Source organism: Arachis ipaensis, chromosome B6 (genome assembly GCF_059453495.1).
Source record: "Arachis ipaensis isolate K30076 ecotype BB chromosome B6, ASM5945349v1, whole genome shotgun sequence".
NCBI classification, from domain to species: Eukaryota; Viridiplantae; Streptophyta; class Magnoliopsida; order Fabales; family Fabaceae; genus Arachis; species Arachis ipaensis.
The window spans coordinates 147,924,257-147,949,055 of record NC_142441.1 but is presented as its reverse complement, the minus strand read 5'-3'; the positions used below and the strand labels follow the sequence as shown (position 1 = coordinate 147,949,055).

The 24,799-nt window shown below is 33.7% G+C and overlaps 2 protein-coding genes and 1 pseudogene across 5 annotated transcripts; all 3 read right to left on the bottom strand.

The window, feature by feature from the left end:
• Positions 1-1,388: 1,388 nt before the first annotated feature.
• On the bottom strand, positions 1,389-1,874 carry LOC107647690 (pectinesterase inhibitor-like). The gene has a single exon (XM_016351746.1). It carries the CDS (start codon positions 1,872-1,874, stop codon positions 1,389-1,391), a length of 486 nt encoding a protein of 161 aa, XP_016207232.1.
• A 2,448-nt stretch (positions 1,875-4,322) lies between these two features.
• LOC107605456 (putative protein phosphatase 2C 59) lies at positions 4,323-9,144 on the bottom strand. Of its 4 annotated transcripts, none has more exons than XM_016307343.3 (10): positions 9,053-9,144; positions 8,843-8,937; positions 8,408-8,731; positions 7,699-7,826; positions 6,915-7,013; positions 6,650-6,808; positions 6,141-6,227; positions 5,969-6,060; positions 5,507-5,581; positions 4,323-4,868 (listed from the first exon to the last, which is right to left on the bottom strand). In XM_016307343.3, exons 3-10 carry the CDS (start codon positions 8,488-8,490, stop codon positions 4,710-4,712), a joined length of 882 nt encoding a protein of 293 aa, XP_016162829.1. In that variant the 5' UTR covers positions 8,491-8,731; positions 8,843-8,937; positions 9,053-9,144; the 3' UTR covers positions 4,323-4,709. The 4 variants fall into 4 exon arrangements, with proteins under 4 accessions (XP_016162829.1, XP_016162828.1, XP_020960885.1 ...); XM_016307342.3 differs by having other exon boundaries at positions 8,851-8,937; XM_021105226.2 differs by lacking the exon at positions 8,843-8,937.
• Positions 9,145-19,525: 10,381 nt separating this feature from the next.
• Positions 19,526-24,082, bottom strand: LOC107647689 (uncharacterized; annotated as a pseudogene).
• Positions 24,083-24,799: the final 717 nt, after the last annotated feature.

The following is a 24,799-nucleotide window of genomic DNA, read 5'->3' as shown; positions in this document are numbered from 1 at the left end:
GTTCAATACAGTCCCTGCAAACCGGTTGACAACAAGTCATGCACTAACGTGTCAGGTAACCTGTCCACGTGGCGCCTTCCTTTTCTCTTGGTCAAGAAGAAGAAGAAGAAGCCCTCTCCCAACTCTTCTGTTGCACCCTTTGACGTCGCCATTCTCTAGCGCAGCAAGTCCACCACCACATAGAGAATATCACGCTCTCTTCTCGATCCCGACGGGTTACTCATCCATGATTTCACTCTCAGGAAGAGGAATCACGACTCTAGTCCTTTCTCTATCATTCTTCTAAGTCCTCCTTGTCTTCCAAGAGCTTCAAGGACACCACCGCCACCCCAACCATCTCAGAAAAACTTCCAAACCAAAGAAAAATAGCAAGTGCTTATTCTATTCTTCTCTCAGGGCCAAAGGAAAAATTCGCATGCTTTCTCTCGTCAGCAGTTGCGTGGGTTGGTTTTGCTGTAATTACAAGTTCGGCAAAGCAAGGATTTTCGGTGGCGATTGGAGTGTGAATTCGGAGGCGGCAATGGAACCGAGTTTGTGGCAGAACGAGAAAGGTGAATTTTGTTGGGAGGATTGAGAAATTGGAGGAGGAATTGAGGAATTGATGAATTTTGCTACTGTGTGGAGGGATGCAAAGGAGTCCATGATCTTGACAGCGAGGGGTTTCTCGACGAGGGAGGCGGAGAAGACAGGGCTGAAGCCTCCATGGCCGAGGGTAGTGGAGAAGTAGTTGGTGGCGCCGCAGAAGATGGAGTTTTTTTGTTCTTCTTCTTTGTTGGGTTTCGAAGGCAGGAAAAGAAGATGAGGAAGACAAAAAAGGCGAAGGATAAAACATGATTTTGGGGTTACTCAGAGGACGGTTTGTCCCTAAGAAGGAGACAAAATCATGTGGACAGGTTATCTGACACGTCAGGTGTGATTTTGTCAACCGATTGCAGGAATTGAATTGAACAAATACAAAAGTAGATGGGGATCGATTTGTATTTTTATAATTATTAAGAAGCACAATGTCCATCGAATAAATTGTTAGAAACCAGAAAAGATATTTACTCATAATTTTTTTATTTAGGTAAAAATCCCTAAAAATTGAACTTGAGGATCTCCTTCATATTATTTGATTCCCTCACCATTAAATCACTCCTAATAGCATTATTTTATTATATATATTAAATAATTAAAAATAATAACAGAAAATAGTTTATTAAGTTCTAAATTTTCTCTTTTACGAGAAACAAGCGTAACCTAATTATATATATAAAAAAAAAATAATTCCCCGCTAGAACCCTAATTTCACCAAAATACACAAAATCTCATCATAAATCTACTCTCTCTCTTTTTTTGTCTAAAAAATTAAACAAAAGGCGTACATATAAATGATCGAGAAAAACCTACTAATAAACCCCAGCTAGAAAATCAGCAAGAACTATAATAATATTGATAACATCTTCCAAATACTTGTTCTTATTAGGTAGATCCGATTGATCATTGCCTGGCTTCCAATCACAGTCTTGAACATCCTTCAAAGCCGTTTGACCATTTGACTTCATGCCCTTGTAATCTCCATTGACAAAAGATTGTTGAGCTTGTGTTAGAGAAAGCAAGACATCATCATAGTCCATGGAACAAGCTTGGTAACGTTGTTTCAATTGTTTGTCATTAATACTCCTAGTGAGATTATGAACTAGGGTTATGGTATCAAAGGCATAAACATGTGCTGAGGTTATTATATATCTTGAAAGGCTATTAAGATCAGCACCTAATGAAGCACCTGGTACGGAATTCAAGATGTTGTTACAGTTATAAGGGTTTGGGTGTTTGGAACAAACGTCAGAGATTTTAACTGTTCTTGCTGAACATAGTAATGATGATGAAAACATAGTGAAAGAGAGAAATAATAGTGGAAGGGTAATAATGGGATGTGCCATTTTTTTTTCTCTCTAATTTTCCAATGGGTTGTGAAATTGTAATATCATGCACCTGTTTTTATAGACTATGAATTGATATGCTTGTCCACGCACGCGTTCATATGTTGAGATTATTGCAAATCTTAAAGATATTTTGTATAATAATTAATAAGTTTCCTTATTTAGATATGATTATGTATGATTGAGGCTGAAAAAAAAAAGAAATATACAACAGATTTTTTTTTTTTTTATTGATCAATGAGATCTTTAATTTTTACACCATGCAAATTAGGGAGAAAGATTTATATTGTATTGAGCATAATAAAATAATAAAAGAGATTCGTCGTTGATGTATATGTAATAAATAATAGATAATTAATATATATAAATAGGCAAATATTGTGATTTGAGTAATTTTTCTATTTAAAATTTTTTTCTTTTTCTAAAAAAACATCTCTCCCTCCCTCTTGATTCTTCCTTAATAATTCTCTTCTTATTGATTAATTCTTTCTCTTTTTTTTCCCTTTACATTACAAAGAGAGAAAAATTCCAAAGAAAAAAAAATAATTTACTAATTTCATTAATTGCTAATTATATTTTTTATATCTATTTATAATAAATTAATTACTAATAAAACTATCTTAATTGACCTTGACCCTATTTTTTACTCATTACATGCACCTAGTATCATGAACTTCAATGTAATAATCATAATAAATGATATTTTCAATTTTTCATATATATATATATATATATTCATGGATTGGAAAGAAAATTAAATAATCTTTCTTCTTGCTAGGTTGAGAAAGTAAATTTCTCATAAACAACTCAAATTTGTGATATTGTTTAAGGTAAACAAGAGGCAAACCACTTAAATCAACCAAATTAAATATCGGTTTTCCGGAGAGGTGCTTCAACGTGATCCATGCATAGTTAGCAATTTAGCATTATGTATTTCTTATATCATACAAAATTAAAAACATTTTCCCTTACACACTGTCCAAAAATAATATATTATAAGTAAACATTATTTTAGCATATAGTGACCCCATAGCATACATGATTCTGTTCCCACTTCATCTTCTTGAATAACTGAATTGCACTAATATGGAAATGAACTTGAATATGGCTATGGCGTTGGTGGCTGACTATACTTTTGAATATTTTAAATTTGGATAAATTATACTTTTCATCTTTTGAAATTTATCAAAAATACCCTTAAATTTTATTTTGTTTTAATTTTGTCCAAAAAATTTTCAATTTCATGAAATATACTCCTGTTAGATATAATTGTCATGCATTATTTTTTAATTAGTCCTAAACTTTTTGAAAATTTAGTTGTCAGGAGTATATTTGATATAAATTTAAAAATTTTTTAGACAAAAATAAAACAACATAAAATTTAAAAGTAGTTTTTAAAACTTTTGATAAACTTTAACTACTTTACCCAAAAATTTAATAATTGATAGCCAACTAACCTTGCTTTGTTAAATATATTCACTCAATTTTCAAGTTCATATGGGACCCATAACTTGGCAAGCAAGGCATGAAAGTTTTGTCTTTATGGGTCCAAGTTGGACTAATTAGAATTTAGTATATACACCTTGACCCTTTTGCAAGTAAAACTATTGTGTTCCAAATTAGAGTTAGAAGAGAGGAATTCTCCTATATAAAGGTCTAGCTTGCGTTGCCATTTTGTTCATCCACCTTCAATAATGCACTCAAAGTTCCACACCCCTCTCTCGCTCTTCCGTGTCTTCAATCTTCATCCATTAGTGCCACCTTTTGCTTCCCCTTCTTTATATTTGTGGTATACTTTTTAGAATTCTATTTAGTTTTATTTACTTACAGTATAAATTTCTTTTACCTTGATAATTAGTCAAGTATTATATAAATAAACGTATTTTTTTTCCTCGAGAATACATATAAAAAATTAACTAATATTGCCAAAATGACAGTAGTAATGTAATTCAGTTTTTTTTAGTTTAATAAATTAATTTATTATATAAGCATAAGTGAAAATTAAAATTAAAAATTTTACTGATATGATAGCATGTAACTTTTTTTAGTATTTTGGGTATACAATGGACAATGAAGAACAAATTGTTCGCTCGCGGGCGTAAGAGCAATAGCTGCCTTGCCGACAATGATATCTTCTTTTCTGAGTCCATCACTCAAATTATTCCTTTTCAATTTTCATGGACATGCATAATTAATAACTGCTAGTACTTCATATGTTGTGTTCTGAAGAATAATAATACAAACCACCGAACTATAGTTCAAATGGCATAGTCTTCCCCTTCACCTAAAAGTCTCATGTTCGAATCCCACCGGTTGCAACTGATCGAAAAAATCTCTTAGCTGTTGAGTTGCAATGGTAACTAATAAGTTATGACTGGGAAAACCCAACGCACAAACAAATGAAAGGATTCTTAACATGATATTTTTCTTTATATGTTTGAGAATAAAGGGGATCAGCAGCAAGATCAGACACCAAATTTACATACAACGCGTGTGTTTGTGTGTGCGTGTGTGCAATTAAAACTCTGTCCACACTTTTTACACAACAATCTCTCCTAGCTACAAATACGAACCAATTGTGGAAGTAAGAAATTCTGAAATAAAATATCTATGCTAGAGGACCATAGTAGGTGAGTCTTCAAATTAATTTTTCTAATTCTTGCATGGCACACAGCTAAAATGGAATATGCCTATGATCAAAATATGATAGAACAGATTTTGCCATTTGTCACATCTCCACTGCACCAACTACCAACTATGCACTACCCTTTGTGTCCAAGAGACGCTTTAGCCGGAGCTAGTACCAGAAGCAGCGCCTTGGTTCGTCAAGAAACGAACCACAACACAAGTAATGTTGTCGGAACTACCTCTCTGATATGCTTCTTGCATCAACTTCTTTGCCGCCTCCTCTGCATCATCTATTTTCTTTATCATTGCAACAGCTTCCTGAATCATGGGTTTGAATTCTTGGTGTTATATCAAAGTCTTTATCAGATACAATTGTGTTAATTGAACATGGTGGTTTAAACACCCATTTGAGACAAATTGAAAAAAATAAAAAACTGGTATTCAGTTATACAGATATGCGATGATCACAGTTCAAGTAAGTGCGAATTTCAGTTATGTAACGTTGCATCGACATATTGGCATCACTGTGTGTCTGTTTTCAATTAAGTCATGCTAACACATAACAAAAATTTACACCTATTTATTCACACTTTGTATTGTTCTTTACTCGAACTGACAACTAATTTTCCTGAACATTAGGTTTTGTAAGTCAACCTACCTTTACAGCAGAGAGAACTCAATAGCAATAAAACCAAGAGTAGATAGAGATAGATTCAGACCTTTCTCTCCAATTTAAATAGTAGTTTTTAACATGAAATCATTTCTGGTAGGTTCTCATCTAATTGGTGTAGGTATTTGATTCTTTGGAAGAGAAGATATTAACCTTCCCCACAACATGGCACCAAAAACTAATTATGTAGCTTCTTGATATAACTCATTTATATGTTTTAGAACATATGGAAATGTGCTAGTAATCAAAGAGAGTTAAGGTAGAAGAAATGAAAATCACTTCAAACCTCGTTGGAGACAACATCCCATAGCCCGTCACTGGCCAAGATAAGAAACTCGAGAGAGCTATCAACTTTTTCTTCCTGCAATATCACAAACAAATTAGTAACCAGAATATAGAGAGGCAAACAGAGGTCAAGGTTTAAAAGCCAGGTAGCGATGATAAAGACCAGTCGGGAGACAATTTTTTTATGCAGAGATCTGTATTACACGATTCTTATTGTTAGTAGCACTTTTCCTTAAAGAACTATAAAAATGTTTGCATATTTACATTGATTGAAAGATTCACAACACTCTTTTCAGAAACATCAAATCTTGTTCGAAACAGAATTTTCTTTATTCAATCTACAGGCAGGATGCTTTTCGATGTGAACCGTATATATAATATATTACACTAAGTTATGCACTGTATATGGATACGAACAGAGATAAAACTATGAATATAAGAAATACTGGAATTCGAAGCACACCTGGATTTCTGGATCAGCAACAACATACTGTTTCAGAAGTCTATCACCGAAAGCACGAGAAACGGCAAGAACGCCACCAACTCTCCAGGTTCCTGTAAGTGAAGTTTTCAAAGATATAAACAATATGAATCTATAAATCAATTCATGAATGCTAACTATAATAAGACCTTACCAGCCCACATAACAAAGCCACCAGCATTTTCAATCCTTTGCCTCTCGTCCGTTTGGTCCGGCTTGTGATCTCGGGAAACAGCTATGGCTAAAGGGAAAAATGAGAGAAGTAAAACAAGTAAAATATTTTAATTAATCATTTAATATAAGAAGGTTGGAGTGATTCTCTCTTGCACAAAAAATTACGACAAGCAAATGAAGAGCCCACACACCATACAAATGTTACCACAAAGGTGCACTATTGCATGTAATCTTGTAATCTAGTGTCTCAGGATAGAAATACAGAGAAGCTCAGACACATCAATTTGGAGAACGGTAGATACAAAAACACAAGCAAATTGTTTCTTTCCTAAGACAAAATTTGTCATATTTTCTATCCATCCCAAAACTCGAGACAATAGAAAGGGACATAGTATTTCTGTATCTTACATCTGAGACACTTACCAAACACATCCTAAAAGAACATATATACATGAATATGGAGCTAATACCTATTATTATTACTCTTACCATTTCCACCCCTGCATATAACAGCTCTAGAGTCCCCGACATTAGCAACGAGCAAACGGTCACCAACTAGAATGGCAGTGGAAGCAGTTGATCCAGCATCTCTGTTTTGGTTATTTTCTGATTTCAGAAATTCAGAGTCTGTGTGGTTATATGCATCAGCTGCAAACAAGAACAATTTTGCAAGTGAACACAACAGTTATTCTCAGGATTTAGCAAACTTTAAGAAAACACCAGAAGAAGGCTATGCTGATTTTTTTCCTCTGACCTATTGCAGATTTAGTGTCGGAAATGAATTTTGGATGTCTGAGCAAATTACTAAATAGATGTTGTTTGACATACTCGGCAGCACGAGCACCACCGTGACCTGAAAGTTATAAACACCAGAGTTAAAGCTACCTTCTAAAGTTTTTAGTAGATAAAGAATGGTAGCATCATATGTTATAACTTGTATATTTAGTCTCTAGGAAATAAATGCTACATTCTTTAAATGTTAGAAAAGAAATAATATCCATCGTCAAAAAATGAAACATTTTGGACTCTGTAATTGCTCCTATAACAAATAAACAAGTGTTCTACAGTCACAATAAAGAATACAAGAACAAGTAAAAGACATCGGTGAAGGATCAAGAAATTATGCACAAAGACAGATAGAAGAGAAACTTTGATAGAGATTTCCATCAGAGGGTGTGATATCAGTAACTTATGTACAGAAGGACCCAAGAGATTAGAACAAAACCAAGAAATTATATGCATAAAGATAAAGATGATATGGCTTAAAATAAAGGACAGAAAAACGACAAGAAACGGCTATGAATTTTGTACGAATGCACAAGCACAGAAGAATCTGTATAGTGCACCATTAAGTTACATGGAACAGTTAATTTCCCAATATTTTGAAGAGGGAAAATCCAGGGACTGAAACACTAAACACAAAGCAAAATTAATTTCGACTGAAACAAACTTTTGAGGGGGAAAATGGTAATAGGAATGAAGACAGCAAGGTTAGAACTTAGAATGAAATGAATATGAGAGAACAAGGTTAAACATACCATCAAAAACTCCGAAAAGGCCAACGATTTCACCATCCACACCATCAATTCTAGTCTCATAAAAATCTTCCATCGAAGATCTCTTGCCCGGAGAGCTAGCATACCCGTAGCTGAATTTTCCATTCTGACTGCAGATACAAATCATAACAGATTACATCAAAATCATTGAAACCAACTATGACCATTGAGCTATAGTGATATAGTAAACATATCCATTATTATTGATTACTGTAACAATAACAATCTCCACAGAACAACAACTGTAACATTATCCCCCTAAAAAATTCGTTGATGATAAGATACACAAAATCAAGTTCAAGAACATGAACCAATAGTAATTATTAAAGCAAAAAAGCAAGAAGTGGACAATCAGTATTCAAGAGAAATAAATATTGACCAGTACTTTATCAACTAAGGCTAATAAATTTGCTTAGTGAGACATGATTATAACAGTTACGAATCTTCATAGCACCACAAGAAGGAGTACTAGAAAAACCAAGGACACACATAACATTAACCAAAAACAAAAAAATTCATCAGAGACTACCAAAATATCATTAAATACCAGTCAAGCAGCAACAACAATAACAACAAAAAAAATTATAACTAAACATTAAAACCAACCAATGAAAAGTTACAAAAAAAAAAAAAGAATAGTGACCTAATTCTTAAATTCTAGAAAGATCTAAACAAAAGATGAGGTATTCACCTGAGTCCTCCACCACTCACGGGTGAATCTTCTGCTGCATGAACCTGACTTGAAGATGTCAAAACTGAATTGAGGTACCCCATGTGTTCCAGGTTGAATTTTTCAGGGCCCTTAGAAACTAATCCCCTTTCTGAAGCCGATGCACAAACAAAAAATGGAAAACCAAAATAGAAATAGAAATAAAAAATAATAATAATGAAGGAACAATAACAGTATAGCGTGTGACAGCTTTTTTCTTGCGTGCCAAAGGTTCCAGATTATCATAACATTAGTGGGGTAGGGTCATTTTTTTTTTTTTGGGAATCACTGACTTCCAAGTTTAACCTGCACACAAAACCCCACAAAGAAGAAATGTGAAATTAATTTCACATTTTTTTTAAATTGAAAAAAATATATATATAATAAATAAGTGAATTTTCTAAAAAAGGCACAAACTTTGTTACCCATGAGACGGGGGAAAATGGAAAAGAGTTGAGAGTTTGTGTAGATAGATCTTGCGATTTTTGTTGGGTGAAGGTAGTGGAATGAAGCTAGTAATGAATCAAAAGTTGAAAAGAAGAGAGAAAGGTTGGGAATTTGGAGAAAATTATTGAAGATTGGAAAAGGACGCAATAATTGATATTTAGAGAGAGAAAATAGCAGTACCTGAGGAAGGAGGAGAGAGAGAGAGAGATTAAAGGGAGAAAACGACGAGAAAAGGAGGTAGAGTGGATTCTGTTTCATATTTAGTTGGAGCTACTTCATTTAACAAATTCAGTTACACTTATACTGGATAATTACTACGTCATAATTTTCTTTAAAATTCTTTCTTTTCTTTTTATATATATAATTTTATAAGTACTTTTAGTATTTTATCTTGAAAAAATGCTATAAGTATATTTTTTTTAATAAAGTTAAACAATAAAATTTGAGTGAGGAGATAAATAAAAATGATAAAAATAATTTTTGTTGATATTAAACTAATTTAATTGATAAAAAAATTTATAAGTGTAGTATTTTTTATTTTTTGTCATTATAAATTTTAGAATTTTGTATTTAATCATATTCGTATAAAAATTAAACAAATTCTAGAGTGTTTGAGATGATTCTATATAATTTTGGAAATATGTTTGATATACATACAAGTCTTTTTGGTATAAAAGTTCATATAAGTTGGTTCAAATCCAACAAAAATAACTCTCAATTTAGATTGCGTGTAAATATGCGCTTCCCCAACTCTTGAATAGCGCAAACGGTTCTTCTCCTTCAATAAAAAACGCAACGCTCAAAATTCAAACAAGGATCAAAATCTCTCAAAAATCTCTCAAAATCATCGCGAAAGTGAAGGAAGTTGCGAAAAGGTGAATTTGAAAAGAATTATGAGAAAATAAAATAAAAAGATGATAATGAAGAAGAAGCAGCAGAAGATGAGGAAGAGGAAGAGGAAGAGTTTTGAATTATGCAGAATTTATCAGTATACATACACCGAAAATTCATAAACAATACATTTAAATATCTTCGTGTAACACCAAAATTTACTGCAAATATAAAAAAATGTTTCCTCTAATGCTGCATTTTTTCTTCTTTTTTTTTTTCCTTATTTCTTTCATTCTTTTAGTTGAATGAATGTAAGTTCATCATCTTCCAAGTGATTTTGCAGCATTATGTGTTTCTTCTTCTTTTTTGTTTGATTTTTTTGTTTTTATTCTTGTTAAGAGAGTAAAACAAAAAGAAACTTGAGAAGGTAAAACAAAAAGGAAAAGATGAATAAGAAAAAAAGAAGAAGATGGTGATGATAATGAAAAAAAAGAAGAAGCAGCAGAAGATGGGGAGGAGAGAGAAGAAGAGTTTTGAATTATGCAAAACTTATCAGTACACATACACCGAAAATTCATAAACAATGCACTTAAATATCTTCGTATTATACCGAAATTTGCTGTAAATATAGAAAAATATTTCCTCTAATGCTACATGTTTTTTCTTCTTCTTTTTCTTATTTCTTTCTTTCTTTTAGTTGAATGAATGTAAGTTTATCTTCTTCCAAGTAATTTTGCAGCATTATGTATTTCTTCTTCTTTGTTTGATTTTTTTTGTTTTTATTATTGTTAAGAGAGTATAACAAGAAGAAACTTGAAAAGGTAAAAAAAAAAGAAGATGGTGATGATGATGAAAAAGAAGAAGAAGAAGCAATAGACGATGAGGAGGAGGGAGAAGAAGAGTTTTGAATTATGCAGAATTTATCAGTACACATACACCGAAAATTTTTAAACAATACACTTAAATATCTTCGTGTTACACCAAAATTTGCTGCAAATACAGAAAAAATATTTTCTTTAATGCAGAACTCTTACATTATATTCAATTCAAACCATCAACGATGAACAACAATTTTCACAAACAAAAACAATATTATTCATCTACAGAATCATAAACTACTAACAAAAACATTAATTAGAATCGAACCACACCTCAACCACTTAATTAGATTCAAAACAATAATCAATTTCGTTATGATTCAATTGACAATCTGAACTTGAATCATTCATTATCTCCAACAACGAGATAATTGTTCAAAATTGATTTTAGAGCTTGATTTCAAAAACTTAGAGAACGAATGAAGAGAAATGCAGAAAACGCAGAGATAGAAGAGAACGTAGATCGAAAACGTTAAGATTACTTGTTTTTTTTTTTGGTGACTTGAAGATTACTTGTTTAATTCTACTAATAAGGGACGAGAATAACAATAAGTTTCATAAATTAATTGTTTTCTCTCTACTAAATAAAACCTCACTAAATTGTTTGTCACTGGATGTTTCTTTATTGATGATAGAAGAATTATTGGAGCAGCATTTGATGGTTTTATCTTCTCAATTGCAGATAGTTTTAATTTTGAGTTTTGTGTATATAAGTAACCACTAGCAAGATATTCGCGATGTATGCGGATAATACAGATGCAGACTATAATGACATAAATATATATTTATATTTTATATTTTATTTGGTATAGAAAATAAAAGAGATTTTGTATAGTCTAAAAAATTTTATTTAAATTTTGAAAAAAAATGGAAAGAACTTCTAAAAAAAAAACTAATAAAGTTTATGCAATGTTTTTGTTCATAACTGAAAATGTGATGAATTGAATATTAGGTAAAAATAATTGGTATATATTTTTATCAGTTTGATTGATTAAGATTTGATTTGTATTAAATATAAACATTTAGAATGAGTCTAAAGAAATAGGTAACAAAAAATGAAATGAATTTCTAACCGTGTAAAAACTACAAAAATGATATAGGTTTGTTGTAATAGAGGTAAAAAAAATAGTTAGAATGATATAACTAGAATAAACCATGTAAGTCTTAATCTTCTGTGATGATAGGATATGTTATGTGGCAAGATTGGTCGTATTTAATATTCATGATATGGATGTTCTTGCTGGATCTGCAAGATTGAGAATAATATAAGAAAATTACTGATTATTATATAAATTCTGTAAAAAAAAATTTGGTCAAAAGTATTATCATGGTCGACAATAAATTAAAGTTGGAGCAATATTAGATGAGGGAAAAGAATAGGTTTGTATAGGGACCATGGATGTATATAGAAATGAGATGATAAAGAAAAAAATACTTCAAGTTGAATCCATTGTCATATATTTCTGAAGACTTCGAGATAAACAACATTCTCTGTGTTGTTAGTGTTTTCATCATGAGCAATTAAAATTTTCAAACTTTTTTTATTTGTGACTCTTGAGATGGCAACATAAAGTTGGCCATGTGTAAACACTGGTTTTTTCAATAGCAATCTAACGTAGTCCAACGATTGTCCTTGACTTTTGTTTATTGTCATTGCGTAAGATAGCATAAAAGGAAATTGTTTCCTTTGGAATCTAAATGGTATCCTTACATTTGATGGTGTGAGTGTTATTCTAGAAATCAAGACCTTATCGAGACAGTGGTTAGAATTCAATAACTTTGCCTCGATAACTTTATCCCCAAGTCTTGTAATTATCAACCTGGTACCGTTGCAAAACCCTAATTAGTGATCAATGTTTCTGATAAGCATAACAGGACAACCGACCTTTAGCTTGAATTCATGATTTGGAAGCCCTGAGCACTTAAGTGTTGCTAAAAATTCTAGTGTGTGGATGCCTTCAATTTCATTGCTACCTCCTTCGGACAGAGACTTATTGGAACTAACATAGGTTCTACACTGATTGTGTTTATTGCAATCATGTAATCATTTACCTCATCTACAACATGAATTGTAGGAGCTAAAATAGCTCAACCTTTCAAGTGACTTTTGTTAGCCATGTCAGCAATGTAATAAAAATAGATTGCTTTAATCATTGCTTGTACAGGATCATTATAATTAATGATAAGCAATTCATAAGATATGTTAATCATGTTTCATCCACCACATGTTCCTTCAGATGTTCCGTCGCCGAACTGAAAAATCCATTCAGCAAATTGCTTTAAATCTTCTACTGGAGTATTTGTTGTCATACCTTGCAGTCGCATGTTTACAGTGAGCTTTAATATTTCACAATGCTACCATAGATATGATGATTTTAAAGACGCATATGATGTCTTGTCTTGTTCCTTTTGGGATCATTGGTAAGATTTGTCTAAAATCCCCACCAAAAATAATTCTTTTTCCCCTAAAAGGCAATTTTGGGTTCTGATCATCTTTGAACCTCATCAAATCTCTCATCGTCTCATCCAGTGCCTTGAAGCAAAATTTGCTCATCATAGGAGCTTTGTCCCAAATTATAAGTTTAGTTGTTACAATTAATTATGCTAATAGACTTTCTTGCTTGATGTTGCAAGTTGAGAACTCATCTGGAGTTAATGTATGGCAAACTTAGAACGTGCAGTCCGACCTCTAGGTAGCAACAGAGAGGCAATGCCTCTAGATGCAACAGTTAAGACTAGTTGTCCCTTTGATCTTAGTGCTGAAACTAAAGTTTTCCAAAGAAAATTCTTTTCTTGTACCTCCATGGCCATACAAAAAGAATACACGTCCATGTTGACTTTCTGTAGCGTTGATGATCTTATCATAAACCCTTCTTTGCTCTACAGTTAATTTGGAGAGGCACTCGTTGTGTTGCTTTGCTAATGTAAGACGATCATAATTTAACTCATCAAAGATCATTTTGTTTCACGTTCTGAGATGATTAGTATCTCTCGATGGAAATGGCATGGTCAAAAAATTTCGCAAGATTTTTCCATTACTGTTCAAGATTTGCTCGATCTCAATCAACGTTAAATTCTTTAATTCTTCATCACTCAAAGCTAGATCTGAAATGTTGAGACGGTAAAAATATCATTTACTATTTTATACGAAAATTAATGGTAGATAAAAGAAAGACAACAAAAACATGTAAGCAACATTTTAAAGATTTTAAATTTAATTAAAAAGTTATTTATTGCAATCGTTTTCTTACCATATAGGCCAAACATGACTCTATGATCATGCAAAATTCCATCGCTTAATAGCATGGCTGTTTTTTCCCAAACAGCTTCAGGTCGCACCATTGAGTTAGACCACAATAGAGTCGCAAACAACCTTTGCAAATAATGGCCCGAGCCCCAATGACTTGCTTCCTCAATAGCATCGATGTATTCTTTGTCGTCATCATGCAAGCCACGTGCATAGCATGCATCTCAAATTATGAGTAAATAACACCATTGTAAGTCCGAATGTCTGCATAGCTTGTTGGTCCCTTTACAATATTTAACAACAACCTTAAATAATATATAGCTCACCAGATGATGGTGGAATAAAGATCATCCTTCCAACGATGATTTCCAGACAAACTTGCTTGGAAACTCATTGTAGGTTAGTTCTCTAGCTATAGCATATTCTTTGTTAGTTGTAAACCAAGCTAAAAACATGGACTCTTTAGCAGTCGCCTTTGCAACAGCTCCAAGTAATGATTCGTCATATGTAAACACAACAGGTTGTTGATCTAGCAAATGAAAGCTAAGCCTTTCCACAGATGGATTCCTGCAGTGAATGTCATAGGAAAATATCCTCCAAGCAGCTTTACAGGGAGATATATATCGGTAATCGTAAAACATTTTCACTTTATCAACTTCTTAAGTTGGTTTTTCACCAGTGGAGTTTGTGCAAAAAGAGGTTGTGACACGATCACTCCCTTTGTTTATATATTTGAATAAATACTTGATAGATCTTGACTGGTTACACCATTCGACGTTAATGTGAGCACAATACTTCAGTAACAACAATCTATTATGTGGCACGACATACCTGTTGTCAAGATAAATTCCTGATACTTCGACTGTGCATCCATTATTTTGACGCCTATAAACTGGGTAACCATCTTCGTCTACCATGGTAACTTCATTAAACTTCTAAGGGAAATGATGTATGCAATGCCCTTCCTCCATGCAAGGCGAAGTTGACCTGCTAATACCACATGGACCATGGAGCATAAAACTCTTCACAGCTTCATAATATGCATCGTTCACATTAGGATCCAGAATTTTAGCACAAATAATTTTGTCTATATCTGCTAGGGTTAGATATTTATCTTGTTCATGCAAGAATAGTAATATATGTGCGTACGGGAGTCCCTGCTTTTGAGATTCTATTGTATAGATAACTGAAAAAAATGGAAGAAATTCAATCTTATTAACATCACTAATTTCAAATGATGAAGTGTTTTCACACATGGTAGCAATAAAAATCCGAAAGATGTATTTAAGTTGCATACCTGCTTTTGTCGCACCGAATAATTTGTTGTATCTATGGTTCTTAATCATCTTTCCCAATTTTACTTTGAATAGTCTACAAACCATATCTGGTCTGTCCTCTGGTTTGACTTTATGCTTAGCACAGTACCATTGTATTTCGTCCCATTGTCAATTGCAAGTAAAAGTCACGAATAAATCTGGATAACCAACGCATCTGTATATTGCCATGGCGTCTTGATAATTTTGTATCATGTATCTTGACCCACTAGTAAATGTTGCTGACAGTATAATTCTCTTTCCTTTTGATTATTTTAATCCACTGACCTCTGGATATTTATTTTCACATTTGTGTGTGATAAAGCAGACTTGATGAAGTTGTAATTGTGATTAATTGACATCAAATGAGAAGTGAAGTCACACTGTGCAAAAATAGCTTTATCAGGCTTCTATGCATAGTGTCATAGCCATCCTTCTCTTATTTGGCATTTAAAGTGATGTTAAACAAATAGAAATATAATAGAAAATGGCCAGTTAAAACCAATCTTTGTTTTTTTAGAGAGAAAAGTAGTTGCTAATTTGTTTTTCTGATGCCACCAGGTTAGTACCAAAAGTTTATATTAAATTTAAGACTTTTTTCATGGTCTTTGTTTGGTAACAAATTCAATCTCAGTAAAAAAGTTAACATTATCCCATTTTAATTGTTAATGAAAATGTTGTCTCAAAGTGGTGTGTCATAAGTTGCTTGTTGTATATACCCTACATCCCTTGCAACTACTTCATTCAATTATTTTGATCACCAACTACTGTTAAAAGTCAACTGCTTTTACAAAATGCTGATACAAAAATAATAAACGTTTTCTATGTAGCCATTATGTTACATGAAGTTTCTTTGTTAACTTATAACTAAAGAACATAATTGGTCGGATAGTCAAGTAATTTAATGCAATAATCATGCATATTATAAGAATTCTTTGTTTCCCATTCGTGCTTCCAAAGGTATGGTTAATTCACTCTTTTGTCACATTGATGCCTAAGGCAATCAGTAGCCCATTAACAAAAAAAAAAATTGAGAGGATTCTTTGAATAAATACTAAAGCATTTCATAATTTGAACTAATTCATGTATATTGTTAACTTTATTCTCTTACAAAGGGAGCTGGATAAATAGTAAACTAATGGAAGCATGTTATAAAAATTAGAGGGACATTAGTCCAACCAAGATGTAAATCTCATTTATGCATGTGGTGAAAAAGTAGTCATTCATGGGCTCATATACAAATAATATATTGTTTGCTAGTAAACTGTAGCAACCACAAAATCTGAAACTAATTTAACACTTTCTTTACAGACATGTCTTGTTTAGTAGCTTTAGTGTTTCCTCTGCATTCTATTTTTGCCACTTATTACAGAGCCATGTTCTAAATAAACCTCGCATTAAATTAATTCTGTATCAAAATTTATGGTGAGTGGCATATAAGGAGAAATCCAGTTTCTATGAGCCTTTCCAGAAAAATGACAGATTCTATGACATGAAGTTCCCTTTATTATGTTGCATTTTGCCTCAAATTTACTTCAACAAACAATCTATGACATTGACTAAAGCATCCATTTTTTAACCCATCTTCATGTGTTATGATTCAAGCATAAAGTGAGTGACTTTAAGTGACAATGCTGAGTAATTCATTTAAGGCGAGTGCAACAACATTAATTCATATTAGTTCATAGCAACCAAAGCATTAAATTACATGATATTGTAGTAGATGTATAATAGGAAAGATGCATTAACATGCCACTACATAATTAGCTTTAATATATACCTTGTACTACTAATAAGGATGCCTAGACCATGTGATTAATCACTAACGACATAAACTAAAGACTAATATGAGACATGCACCATGCTTAGTGAAAGAGTATCTTATGCAGAAGATGCCATTTTCAACGCCAATAATTTGGAACCAACCTTCATATGTCAGCAAAAAAGGAAAGTGAAAGAGAATAGTGTAACCACTCGAAGAATCCATCCTCATGACCCAATCAAGTGACTTTAGCAGAGAGGATGGATATTAAAAATGAAACATTAGTGAGCAGCTATGATGTTTCCACCTTTCAGCAACGATTGATACAAATTCATAGCTGCTAAGCTTTGCTCTCCAGTAGCGAGATGTGCAGCGGACATTCAAGATGGTTGAAGCATCAGCAAGGTGGAATATGTCTAAGAGAACCTCGTTAAGGAGTTTTGGTAGGGGAAGAGAAACTGGAAGAATATTACTCATCCTTTTTGAAATATAGGGATCGTACAAATTAGATTTGTGGGAGTGGAAAGATATGAGAGTTTGGGATAGAAGTTTTAGTTGAGTATGAGATGTGTTCCTCTACTGTGAGGACTGGTCTTCATTTATAAAGGAGTATATAGGAGTTTTGCTTTAATGACATGATTGGATTTTTTATATGCATTTACCCAATTCAATTTTCTTTAAATTCAAGTATACATATATTGATGAGTCTTTTTTAGGTAATATTGGAGGTTGACAAATAAACTATATCTCACATCAAATAGTGAGAATAGCTTTCAGCTTTACTATTGTCAGTGGAGTCAGAGTTTGTGAAGCAAATTTAAGTGAGGCAAGGAATCCCTTAAAGATCTTCTAATGCTCATTCAGTAAATAGTGTTTTGGCATGTTCCATTTTTAGCAATCAATGCACTTTTCATACACTGTTGACATCTTGTATTTTATGCTCACACTGATCTTGAAATGATGATGGTAAAATACATGGAGAGTAAGTAGAGGTTTATTATTTGCAAAAGCAAGAAGATGAAATCTCAGCATTTTCAGGGCATATCTTGATACAATAAAGAGAAGTTTTAATTTTAGCTACAAATATAATTAAAGATAATCTCAGTGAAGGTTCATAATTAATGGTGACATGACTAACAAATCAAGCTTAAGTGTGTGTATTCTCTATTCTATCCCTCTGCTTGGTTTGTTTACTTTCTAATGAGTTCTACTTTGCAAAGAGGATAGTGTGTTTTTCATTTTGATTTTCCCTTGCCATCTAGTTCCTCTAACATAAACAGGCAAGCCCTCGATTACTTTAAAAATGTCAGACTTCCATAATAAATAGGTGAATGAACTTCTTAGAAATGACAACACATTATGAGGTAAAAATTTAAAAATCTGATTATAGGATATATAGATAATTATCTGCGTAATTAGAATGACATAAATGAAGCAACCAAAATATGATACAATTTGGCAGAGGTGTGAGTTCTTCATCCCATTCCAATGTATTTAAATTAAGTTGCATCAGTAATTGATTGAGGCATCATGCTGCTAAATTCAACTAGACTAATTGTCGAAGGTTCGAGTTTAAATTAAACAATGAAACCACAATGAAAAATCTAAAACTTAATTTGAAGTGTATTTAATTGACTCTGCACTATTGTGTCCAGGGCATTTGCTCAAAGAGTTTTTTATCAGATGAAATTGAACCACCTAAGAAATTGAACGGAATGTACAAAGTTGTTAGTTATGCAGAAGACTAGCCTAATTAACTTAGTTGAGGTACTATGAATAGCACTATTGTATATGTGGTTTAATGTATATAACAATCATACATTAAATGGAAATCCATATAGCATTACTTATATGTATTGTCCCAAGGAGCAACGTATTATTATATATTATGGATGATGAAAGTATAATGTGCTAAGAAATAATTTATTACCTGCAGTGGATATTCATGATATATGAGATGACCATAAATAATTAATGATTGAAATAATTTAGCAAAAGTAGCGCTTGCATAATCACAAAGTATAGTATGTTCTTTAAGTAGCGGTTACAGTTATTCTTATGTTTGGTATGATATTAGATTCGTCTCCTGATCAACATATGCCAAAATTAATTAAATTAGTTCCACCTATTGCCAGTTAAAACGAAATGACAATTTTGTTAAGCTAACTGTGTTCGGCAGTTGCACACCTCAACGGAAGACTTCCATCCTTGATTTTCACTAATTGATCGAAGTGTTGGATAGGGGTTAATGAGCAGTGGTTGCTATAGCTAGATTTGTGCACTTTGTTGCAGGTAATTATCTAGAACTTTGACTATCCAGAGCTGTGATTTTTTTTGGTAACTGCTACAACAATTGGTCAAATTCTAGCACATCAGTCTATTACATAATTGACTCAAAACAGAACCATATAATAATAATATTCAAACAATGTAAAAGATGCCAATAACTACATTTCAATGTCAGTTAATTCCTTTTATTTATGTAACCACAATGTCTCTAACTTCTGCAATAAGTGAATTATCCTATTCCTATTGATACTAATACTTCAGTTTTGAAGGCTAAAAAGCTTTAGTGTGTGGCAAAAATTTTCTGCAAGAACTTATTTAGTTATGATGGATCAGTTAGGCATCCTTTGAATCAAGTAACATTGCAATCATGTTAATGAACAATAAGTGCAAAGAATTTTCTGCCACATAGTAAAATAGAAAATTTAACTTGTAAGGTTGAAAGGCTTTGACAACCATAATATCTGTCGGGACATGCAGACCTTAAACCCTAACAACCGAATTAATAAAGCAAACTAATTAACCATACTGAATACATGAATCACTACTAAATTGCAGTTACTACATATACTAAGCTAGAATGCTAAGAAAACATTTGTCTCATCACAACTTCTTAAACATACAAACACTGTAACTAACATCAAAAGTTTTCAATCCAGCTTTTTTTTCCCACAATTCCTCTTAAAACTCTTGTTAGCTAATGCTTGCACATCTACAGACACACCTGCTTTTGCTGTGGACCCATCACCTGTATTAGGGGAGGACCTCTTGTCACCGTTGCTCTCAACTTCTGAATCCTATTGTTGACAAAAACTCAACAATTAGCAACTAAAACATTAGCAACCTCTTGATTAGACCCAATTATCTCTATATAAGGTGGATATCAATAAAAAAAGACATAAAAACTTCTTACCCTGGACAGAGAAACTGCCTTATGTCTATTGCTATTATCACCTGTTTCAGTTGTAGGGGTATTAGGTACATGTTGAGAACACTGCAGGAACCAAGATCATTTGAAGGTAACATATTAATTTCAACAATATACTAATCAACACAGCTCAGTTCTAGTTCCAATCGCAACATTCTATACTTACAGAAGCATCGAAAGAAGAGTTGGCAGAACCAAAACTAGACATGAGGCACTCATCATCTAAAATCTTTAAAATGCTGTATACCCCTTCCACGACATTAATATTCATGTAGGTGATGTTGAGCTTGAATAAGAACCTTTTGTCAACAATATTATCCAATTATTTAGGATACGACTCTCTTTTTTCCCACTTCTTTACATGCACATAATAATTTTTTTATCAATCCGAGAAACATTCATTACAGGAGCAAAGTATTTTAAACTCCCATGAATTAGACTTACACATAACTCCTTAATTTTCTCAGCAGCCTTTCCCACCATTTGCCCTGCTTCTTTGTTCAACAAAAAGAGCTTCATACAATCGGTTCCATCAGTTACGATTACTTGCAGCCTATACCTGGAACAACATCTCACCAGCACATCACTGCTAACAATAAAAATATGGCCATATGCAACTGCATTGAATTTCATAGTTCATGATATTAAGCAGACATTAAAAAAAGCAAACAAAGATTGGACACAAAACAACTAACCTTAGCGTAGCCTTGAAGCCTACACGCCTACAATGATCACACCAATACCTATCTTTGCTCTCTAGAACTTTCTTTGGACATGTCTTACACGATGTATATGACCAGTCATCTTTACCAACCTTTAAAGACACAATGTTCCCCACAATCTAGCAGGAAGTTTCCTAAAAAAATGTTTCAAAATTAGTAACAAAACTTTACCGGCTTAAGTGATCAGTTACAAACTTCACCTGTGTCATATTAAGAACCTCCTCTATGGTGCGTATTGGGACAATGCCTGCGTTGATCTCATCTGCCACAGAGTATTGAGGCTGCGATTGAAGATGATTTATTCATTGTGAACAGGGTCCTCCTTTGCCAATCTGTAGAGATTCCAAGAAAACTCATATAACTTAATATGGTTTTTAAGTTATGTTTTATGAACTCATAACAGAGCAGCAATTTGGGCACTCTAGAGACACACATTTTTTTTGAAATCAATAACTTCGAAAAGGTTTGGAGTGAAGTAACATTTGGAGACATAGTAAGTACTTTGAACATTCACAGAATTTAAGTATACATTCAACTTAAAGAGCTGAACAACCATTATGAAAGGCTCCCCATCATCTCGTTCGAGGTGTGGAAGCACTTGGTCCACCAATTCCCTAAACAATGTACATTTATTCTTATGCTTCCTAGAATGAAAGGCATAATACAACTCTAACAGTATTTTTGGACACTTAATATCCAGCATATGCCTGAATTAAATGACTGCAAAACAGAAACAAAATGTACAACTAAAAGAAGAGAGAAAATAGTAAATATTACTTTAGGTCTTCCAACTGTAGTGCAATATGCTTGCTTTCTTCACCCGTGCGTGTAATCATCCCTATAGCCTCTTCTTTTCCAACAACCTCTCCTATGTAATCTGCATGTCACAATAAGGCTATTTAAATCTAAACATGTAATAAAATTCACGATCATATCTTAACAAAATAAGAAGTATGTCGATGTAACGTACCAAACAACATATTTCCATCCATTGGAGAATTTGCCTCAAGTTCAGCAAATGGGCGAAATTTGAACGGGTTAAAAGCAAAAGTCTCGATGGGGAGAACTTCCACCTTTGTCTTTGTATAGAAGCTAAGCTTGTACTTATGAGCAGTTGTCCTTGCCTTCCCATTGTTAATTTTCACAATAAAATTCCGCATACTATACACGGCATGCTCTTTTATCCTCTCCCTTAACAAATCCAACCGAGGCTTACATATCGTTGCATGAATTCTATCACCCTGCAAAACATTTTGAAACCCAAGGAACCAAAACTTGTTAGAAAGGCATTAAAAAAGAACATGCAACGTATAACAATAACTCATCCAATACCTGCTCATCTTGCAAAACCATCTCCAAGCTAAACACCTCATTTTGGTTCCATTAGCTGGGAAACTCATACAATTGGGCAACACCCACGACCAACGACCAAGAAAGCTTGGTTGGATTGATGTCTCTGATCAATTCTGTTTTTGCAGCCATTCTTTGCACCCTAAAATAGCTTCAAGCAAAAGTTCTACCAGGTATAATTAACAATAGATTTATATTTTCTATATAACATGTACCCGTCTAATATTTATATAGAGTTGTTCCTCTATTAATGAATGGAATGAGCAGGAAAAATTGGGATTTTTAAAGAGCTCCGGTGAGCGCCAAAGTGGGATGTCCCAAATCCAATCATTTATTAACTGCAGGTCCTTACACATGGGTGGGGAGATATGTTACTTGTATCTGGAATTCAATTTTGTCAGGACCTTTGACCAACGAAGCCGTCACCTTTGCACTTCTTTTGGAGAGAACCCTGTAGCTATCTCGTCCACTGGGATGTTACTTTGGCGTCCATCCCTGCTGAAAGGACGGCAATTTTTTTTGGATGGTAAGACCGTTGGTGGACAATTTCTAGAGGCTTCTTTATGTATAAGCTGACGCGTTGTAGTAGGTTTGTATTTTCATCCTAATGGAGGGAACACTATCCATGGCGGGTGACGTGTCATCACCTCCGAAGCTTCAGAGTTTGGTGTTTTTGGTGGGAACACTGTTCAAACCTCGTGTACTGAACTACTTAACCATTATATTATAAATAGATATTGTTGTGTTGTTATTTTTCATCAAATATACAAGGGGTAAATGATAAGTGCGCGATGATATTTAAAGGTAGTACATGAAATCTGCTCATTTTAAATAACATAAAAAAGACCCCATTGATAAAGAAAACTAATTTTCTATTTGAAGTGTGCATAACTTAAGGGAAGATAGGCCCGACCTGTTGAAGGACAATGAATAAGCAAGGTTAACTATAAGCCTCAGTCGAGACTATGTGGCCAAGATATTCCACCGAATTTATTACAAATGTGCACTTCTTTGTGTTTAACACAATTTGATTGGTGATGAGAATGCAAAAATTTTGCTGTAAGTGATCGGTGTGACTCTCGATGTCCTAACTGTAGATCAAGATGTCATACAAAATATTAAAACAAACTTCTATAACAACGGCTTAAGGATGTGATTCATCAATACTTGAAAAAATCCAGTGCGTTGGTGAGGTCAAAAAGATATTACCAATAACTCATATTGTCCTTAATGTATTTGGAAGACAATTTTGTGAATATCCCAACTACAAATCTAGCTTGGAAAAAATTATCGCTCCTACCAACTCGTCTAAAAGTTCATCAACGACTGAAATTAAAAATTTATCCAGCACGGTGATCCTATTTAGAGCACGATAATCCACACAAAACCTCCAATTCCGTCTTTCTTCTTGACCAGCAAGATAGGACTAGCATAGGGGCTCATACTAGGCTAGATTATTCCTGAAACCAACATCTTCACAACTATATCCTCAATCACTGCTTTTTGGTGTTGTGAAAAGTGGTAAGGCCTAATATTAGGGACAACAACTCTTTCCTTTAGAGGAATAGCATGATCATGAGATTGATGCGGCGATAAACCTAATAGTGGTTGAAATACTACCTCATCATGAGCGTCTAACACCGTTTTATATCAACTGTGGCATACTTCTGACCAAACTGAGTGTAAACTTAACCCATCATAACACAATCCAGTGTCACCCTTCAAGGTTAAAGCCTCTCTACCCTTGAGGATCTCGATCCAAGAGTCCTTAAAATTTGCCCAAATAACCCCGAGTTTATCCAGCCATGCTAGTCCCAAAACAAACTTAGCCTCATTGCACGGCTGCCTGTTTGTCTCTGTCTCAACAGCGATTGATAGGCGCTCTCCAACCATTCAGGTTGCAAGTGATGCAGTAATACCATGTGGAAGGACTACCACTGTAGCGTGTGTGAGGTTGTCTCCCACCACCAGAATCACGTGAATGTGCGGCCTTCTATGGCAAGTGTCGCCACCATGAGCCACTCCTCCTCCAGCATCGCTCTAAGCAAGAAAAACTGCTTCATCTGCTCAATCTATGTCATCGTGTCCTCACTGCAAAAAATCAAGAGCTCAAGTTTCCTCCATTGCTTCGGCGCGCTTCTACTCCCCTGTGAGCCACCGACAGCCTAGTGCGTTGCTGGAGAACTTCACTTGTGACAAACAAGAGCACTCTACTGCATAGAGTTCACATGTGCATTGATCCACTGCAGCATCTCCTACAGCGCGCGACACTGATCCTCAAAGCGATCAAATCATGATTCCATGATATCCATTCTCCCTTCCATTTTTCGCGATCATGGTTGCACGATTCACCACGAGCTAGCAAGATCCGTAGAATTTTGATACCAGTTGATGGGATCAGGAATTAGAAGAATCAGTAAGATTTATTGATGAATTTGGGACTACAAATCACAATCCCTTATTGGAGTACACTGTTGGAATTACCAACTGTAGAGGGAGTACTTCTTCTCCTAAACCAATGGATTTAACAGAATTTTGACTGAAATGAAAAACTAACTAACCACTAGTGTTTATAGGCAGCAACTAGGACTAGCAAACCTGGTAAACTAG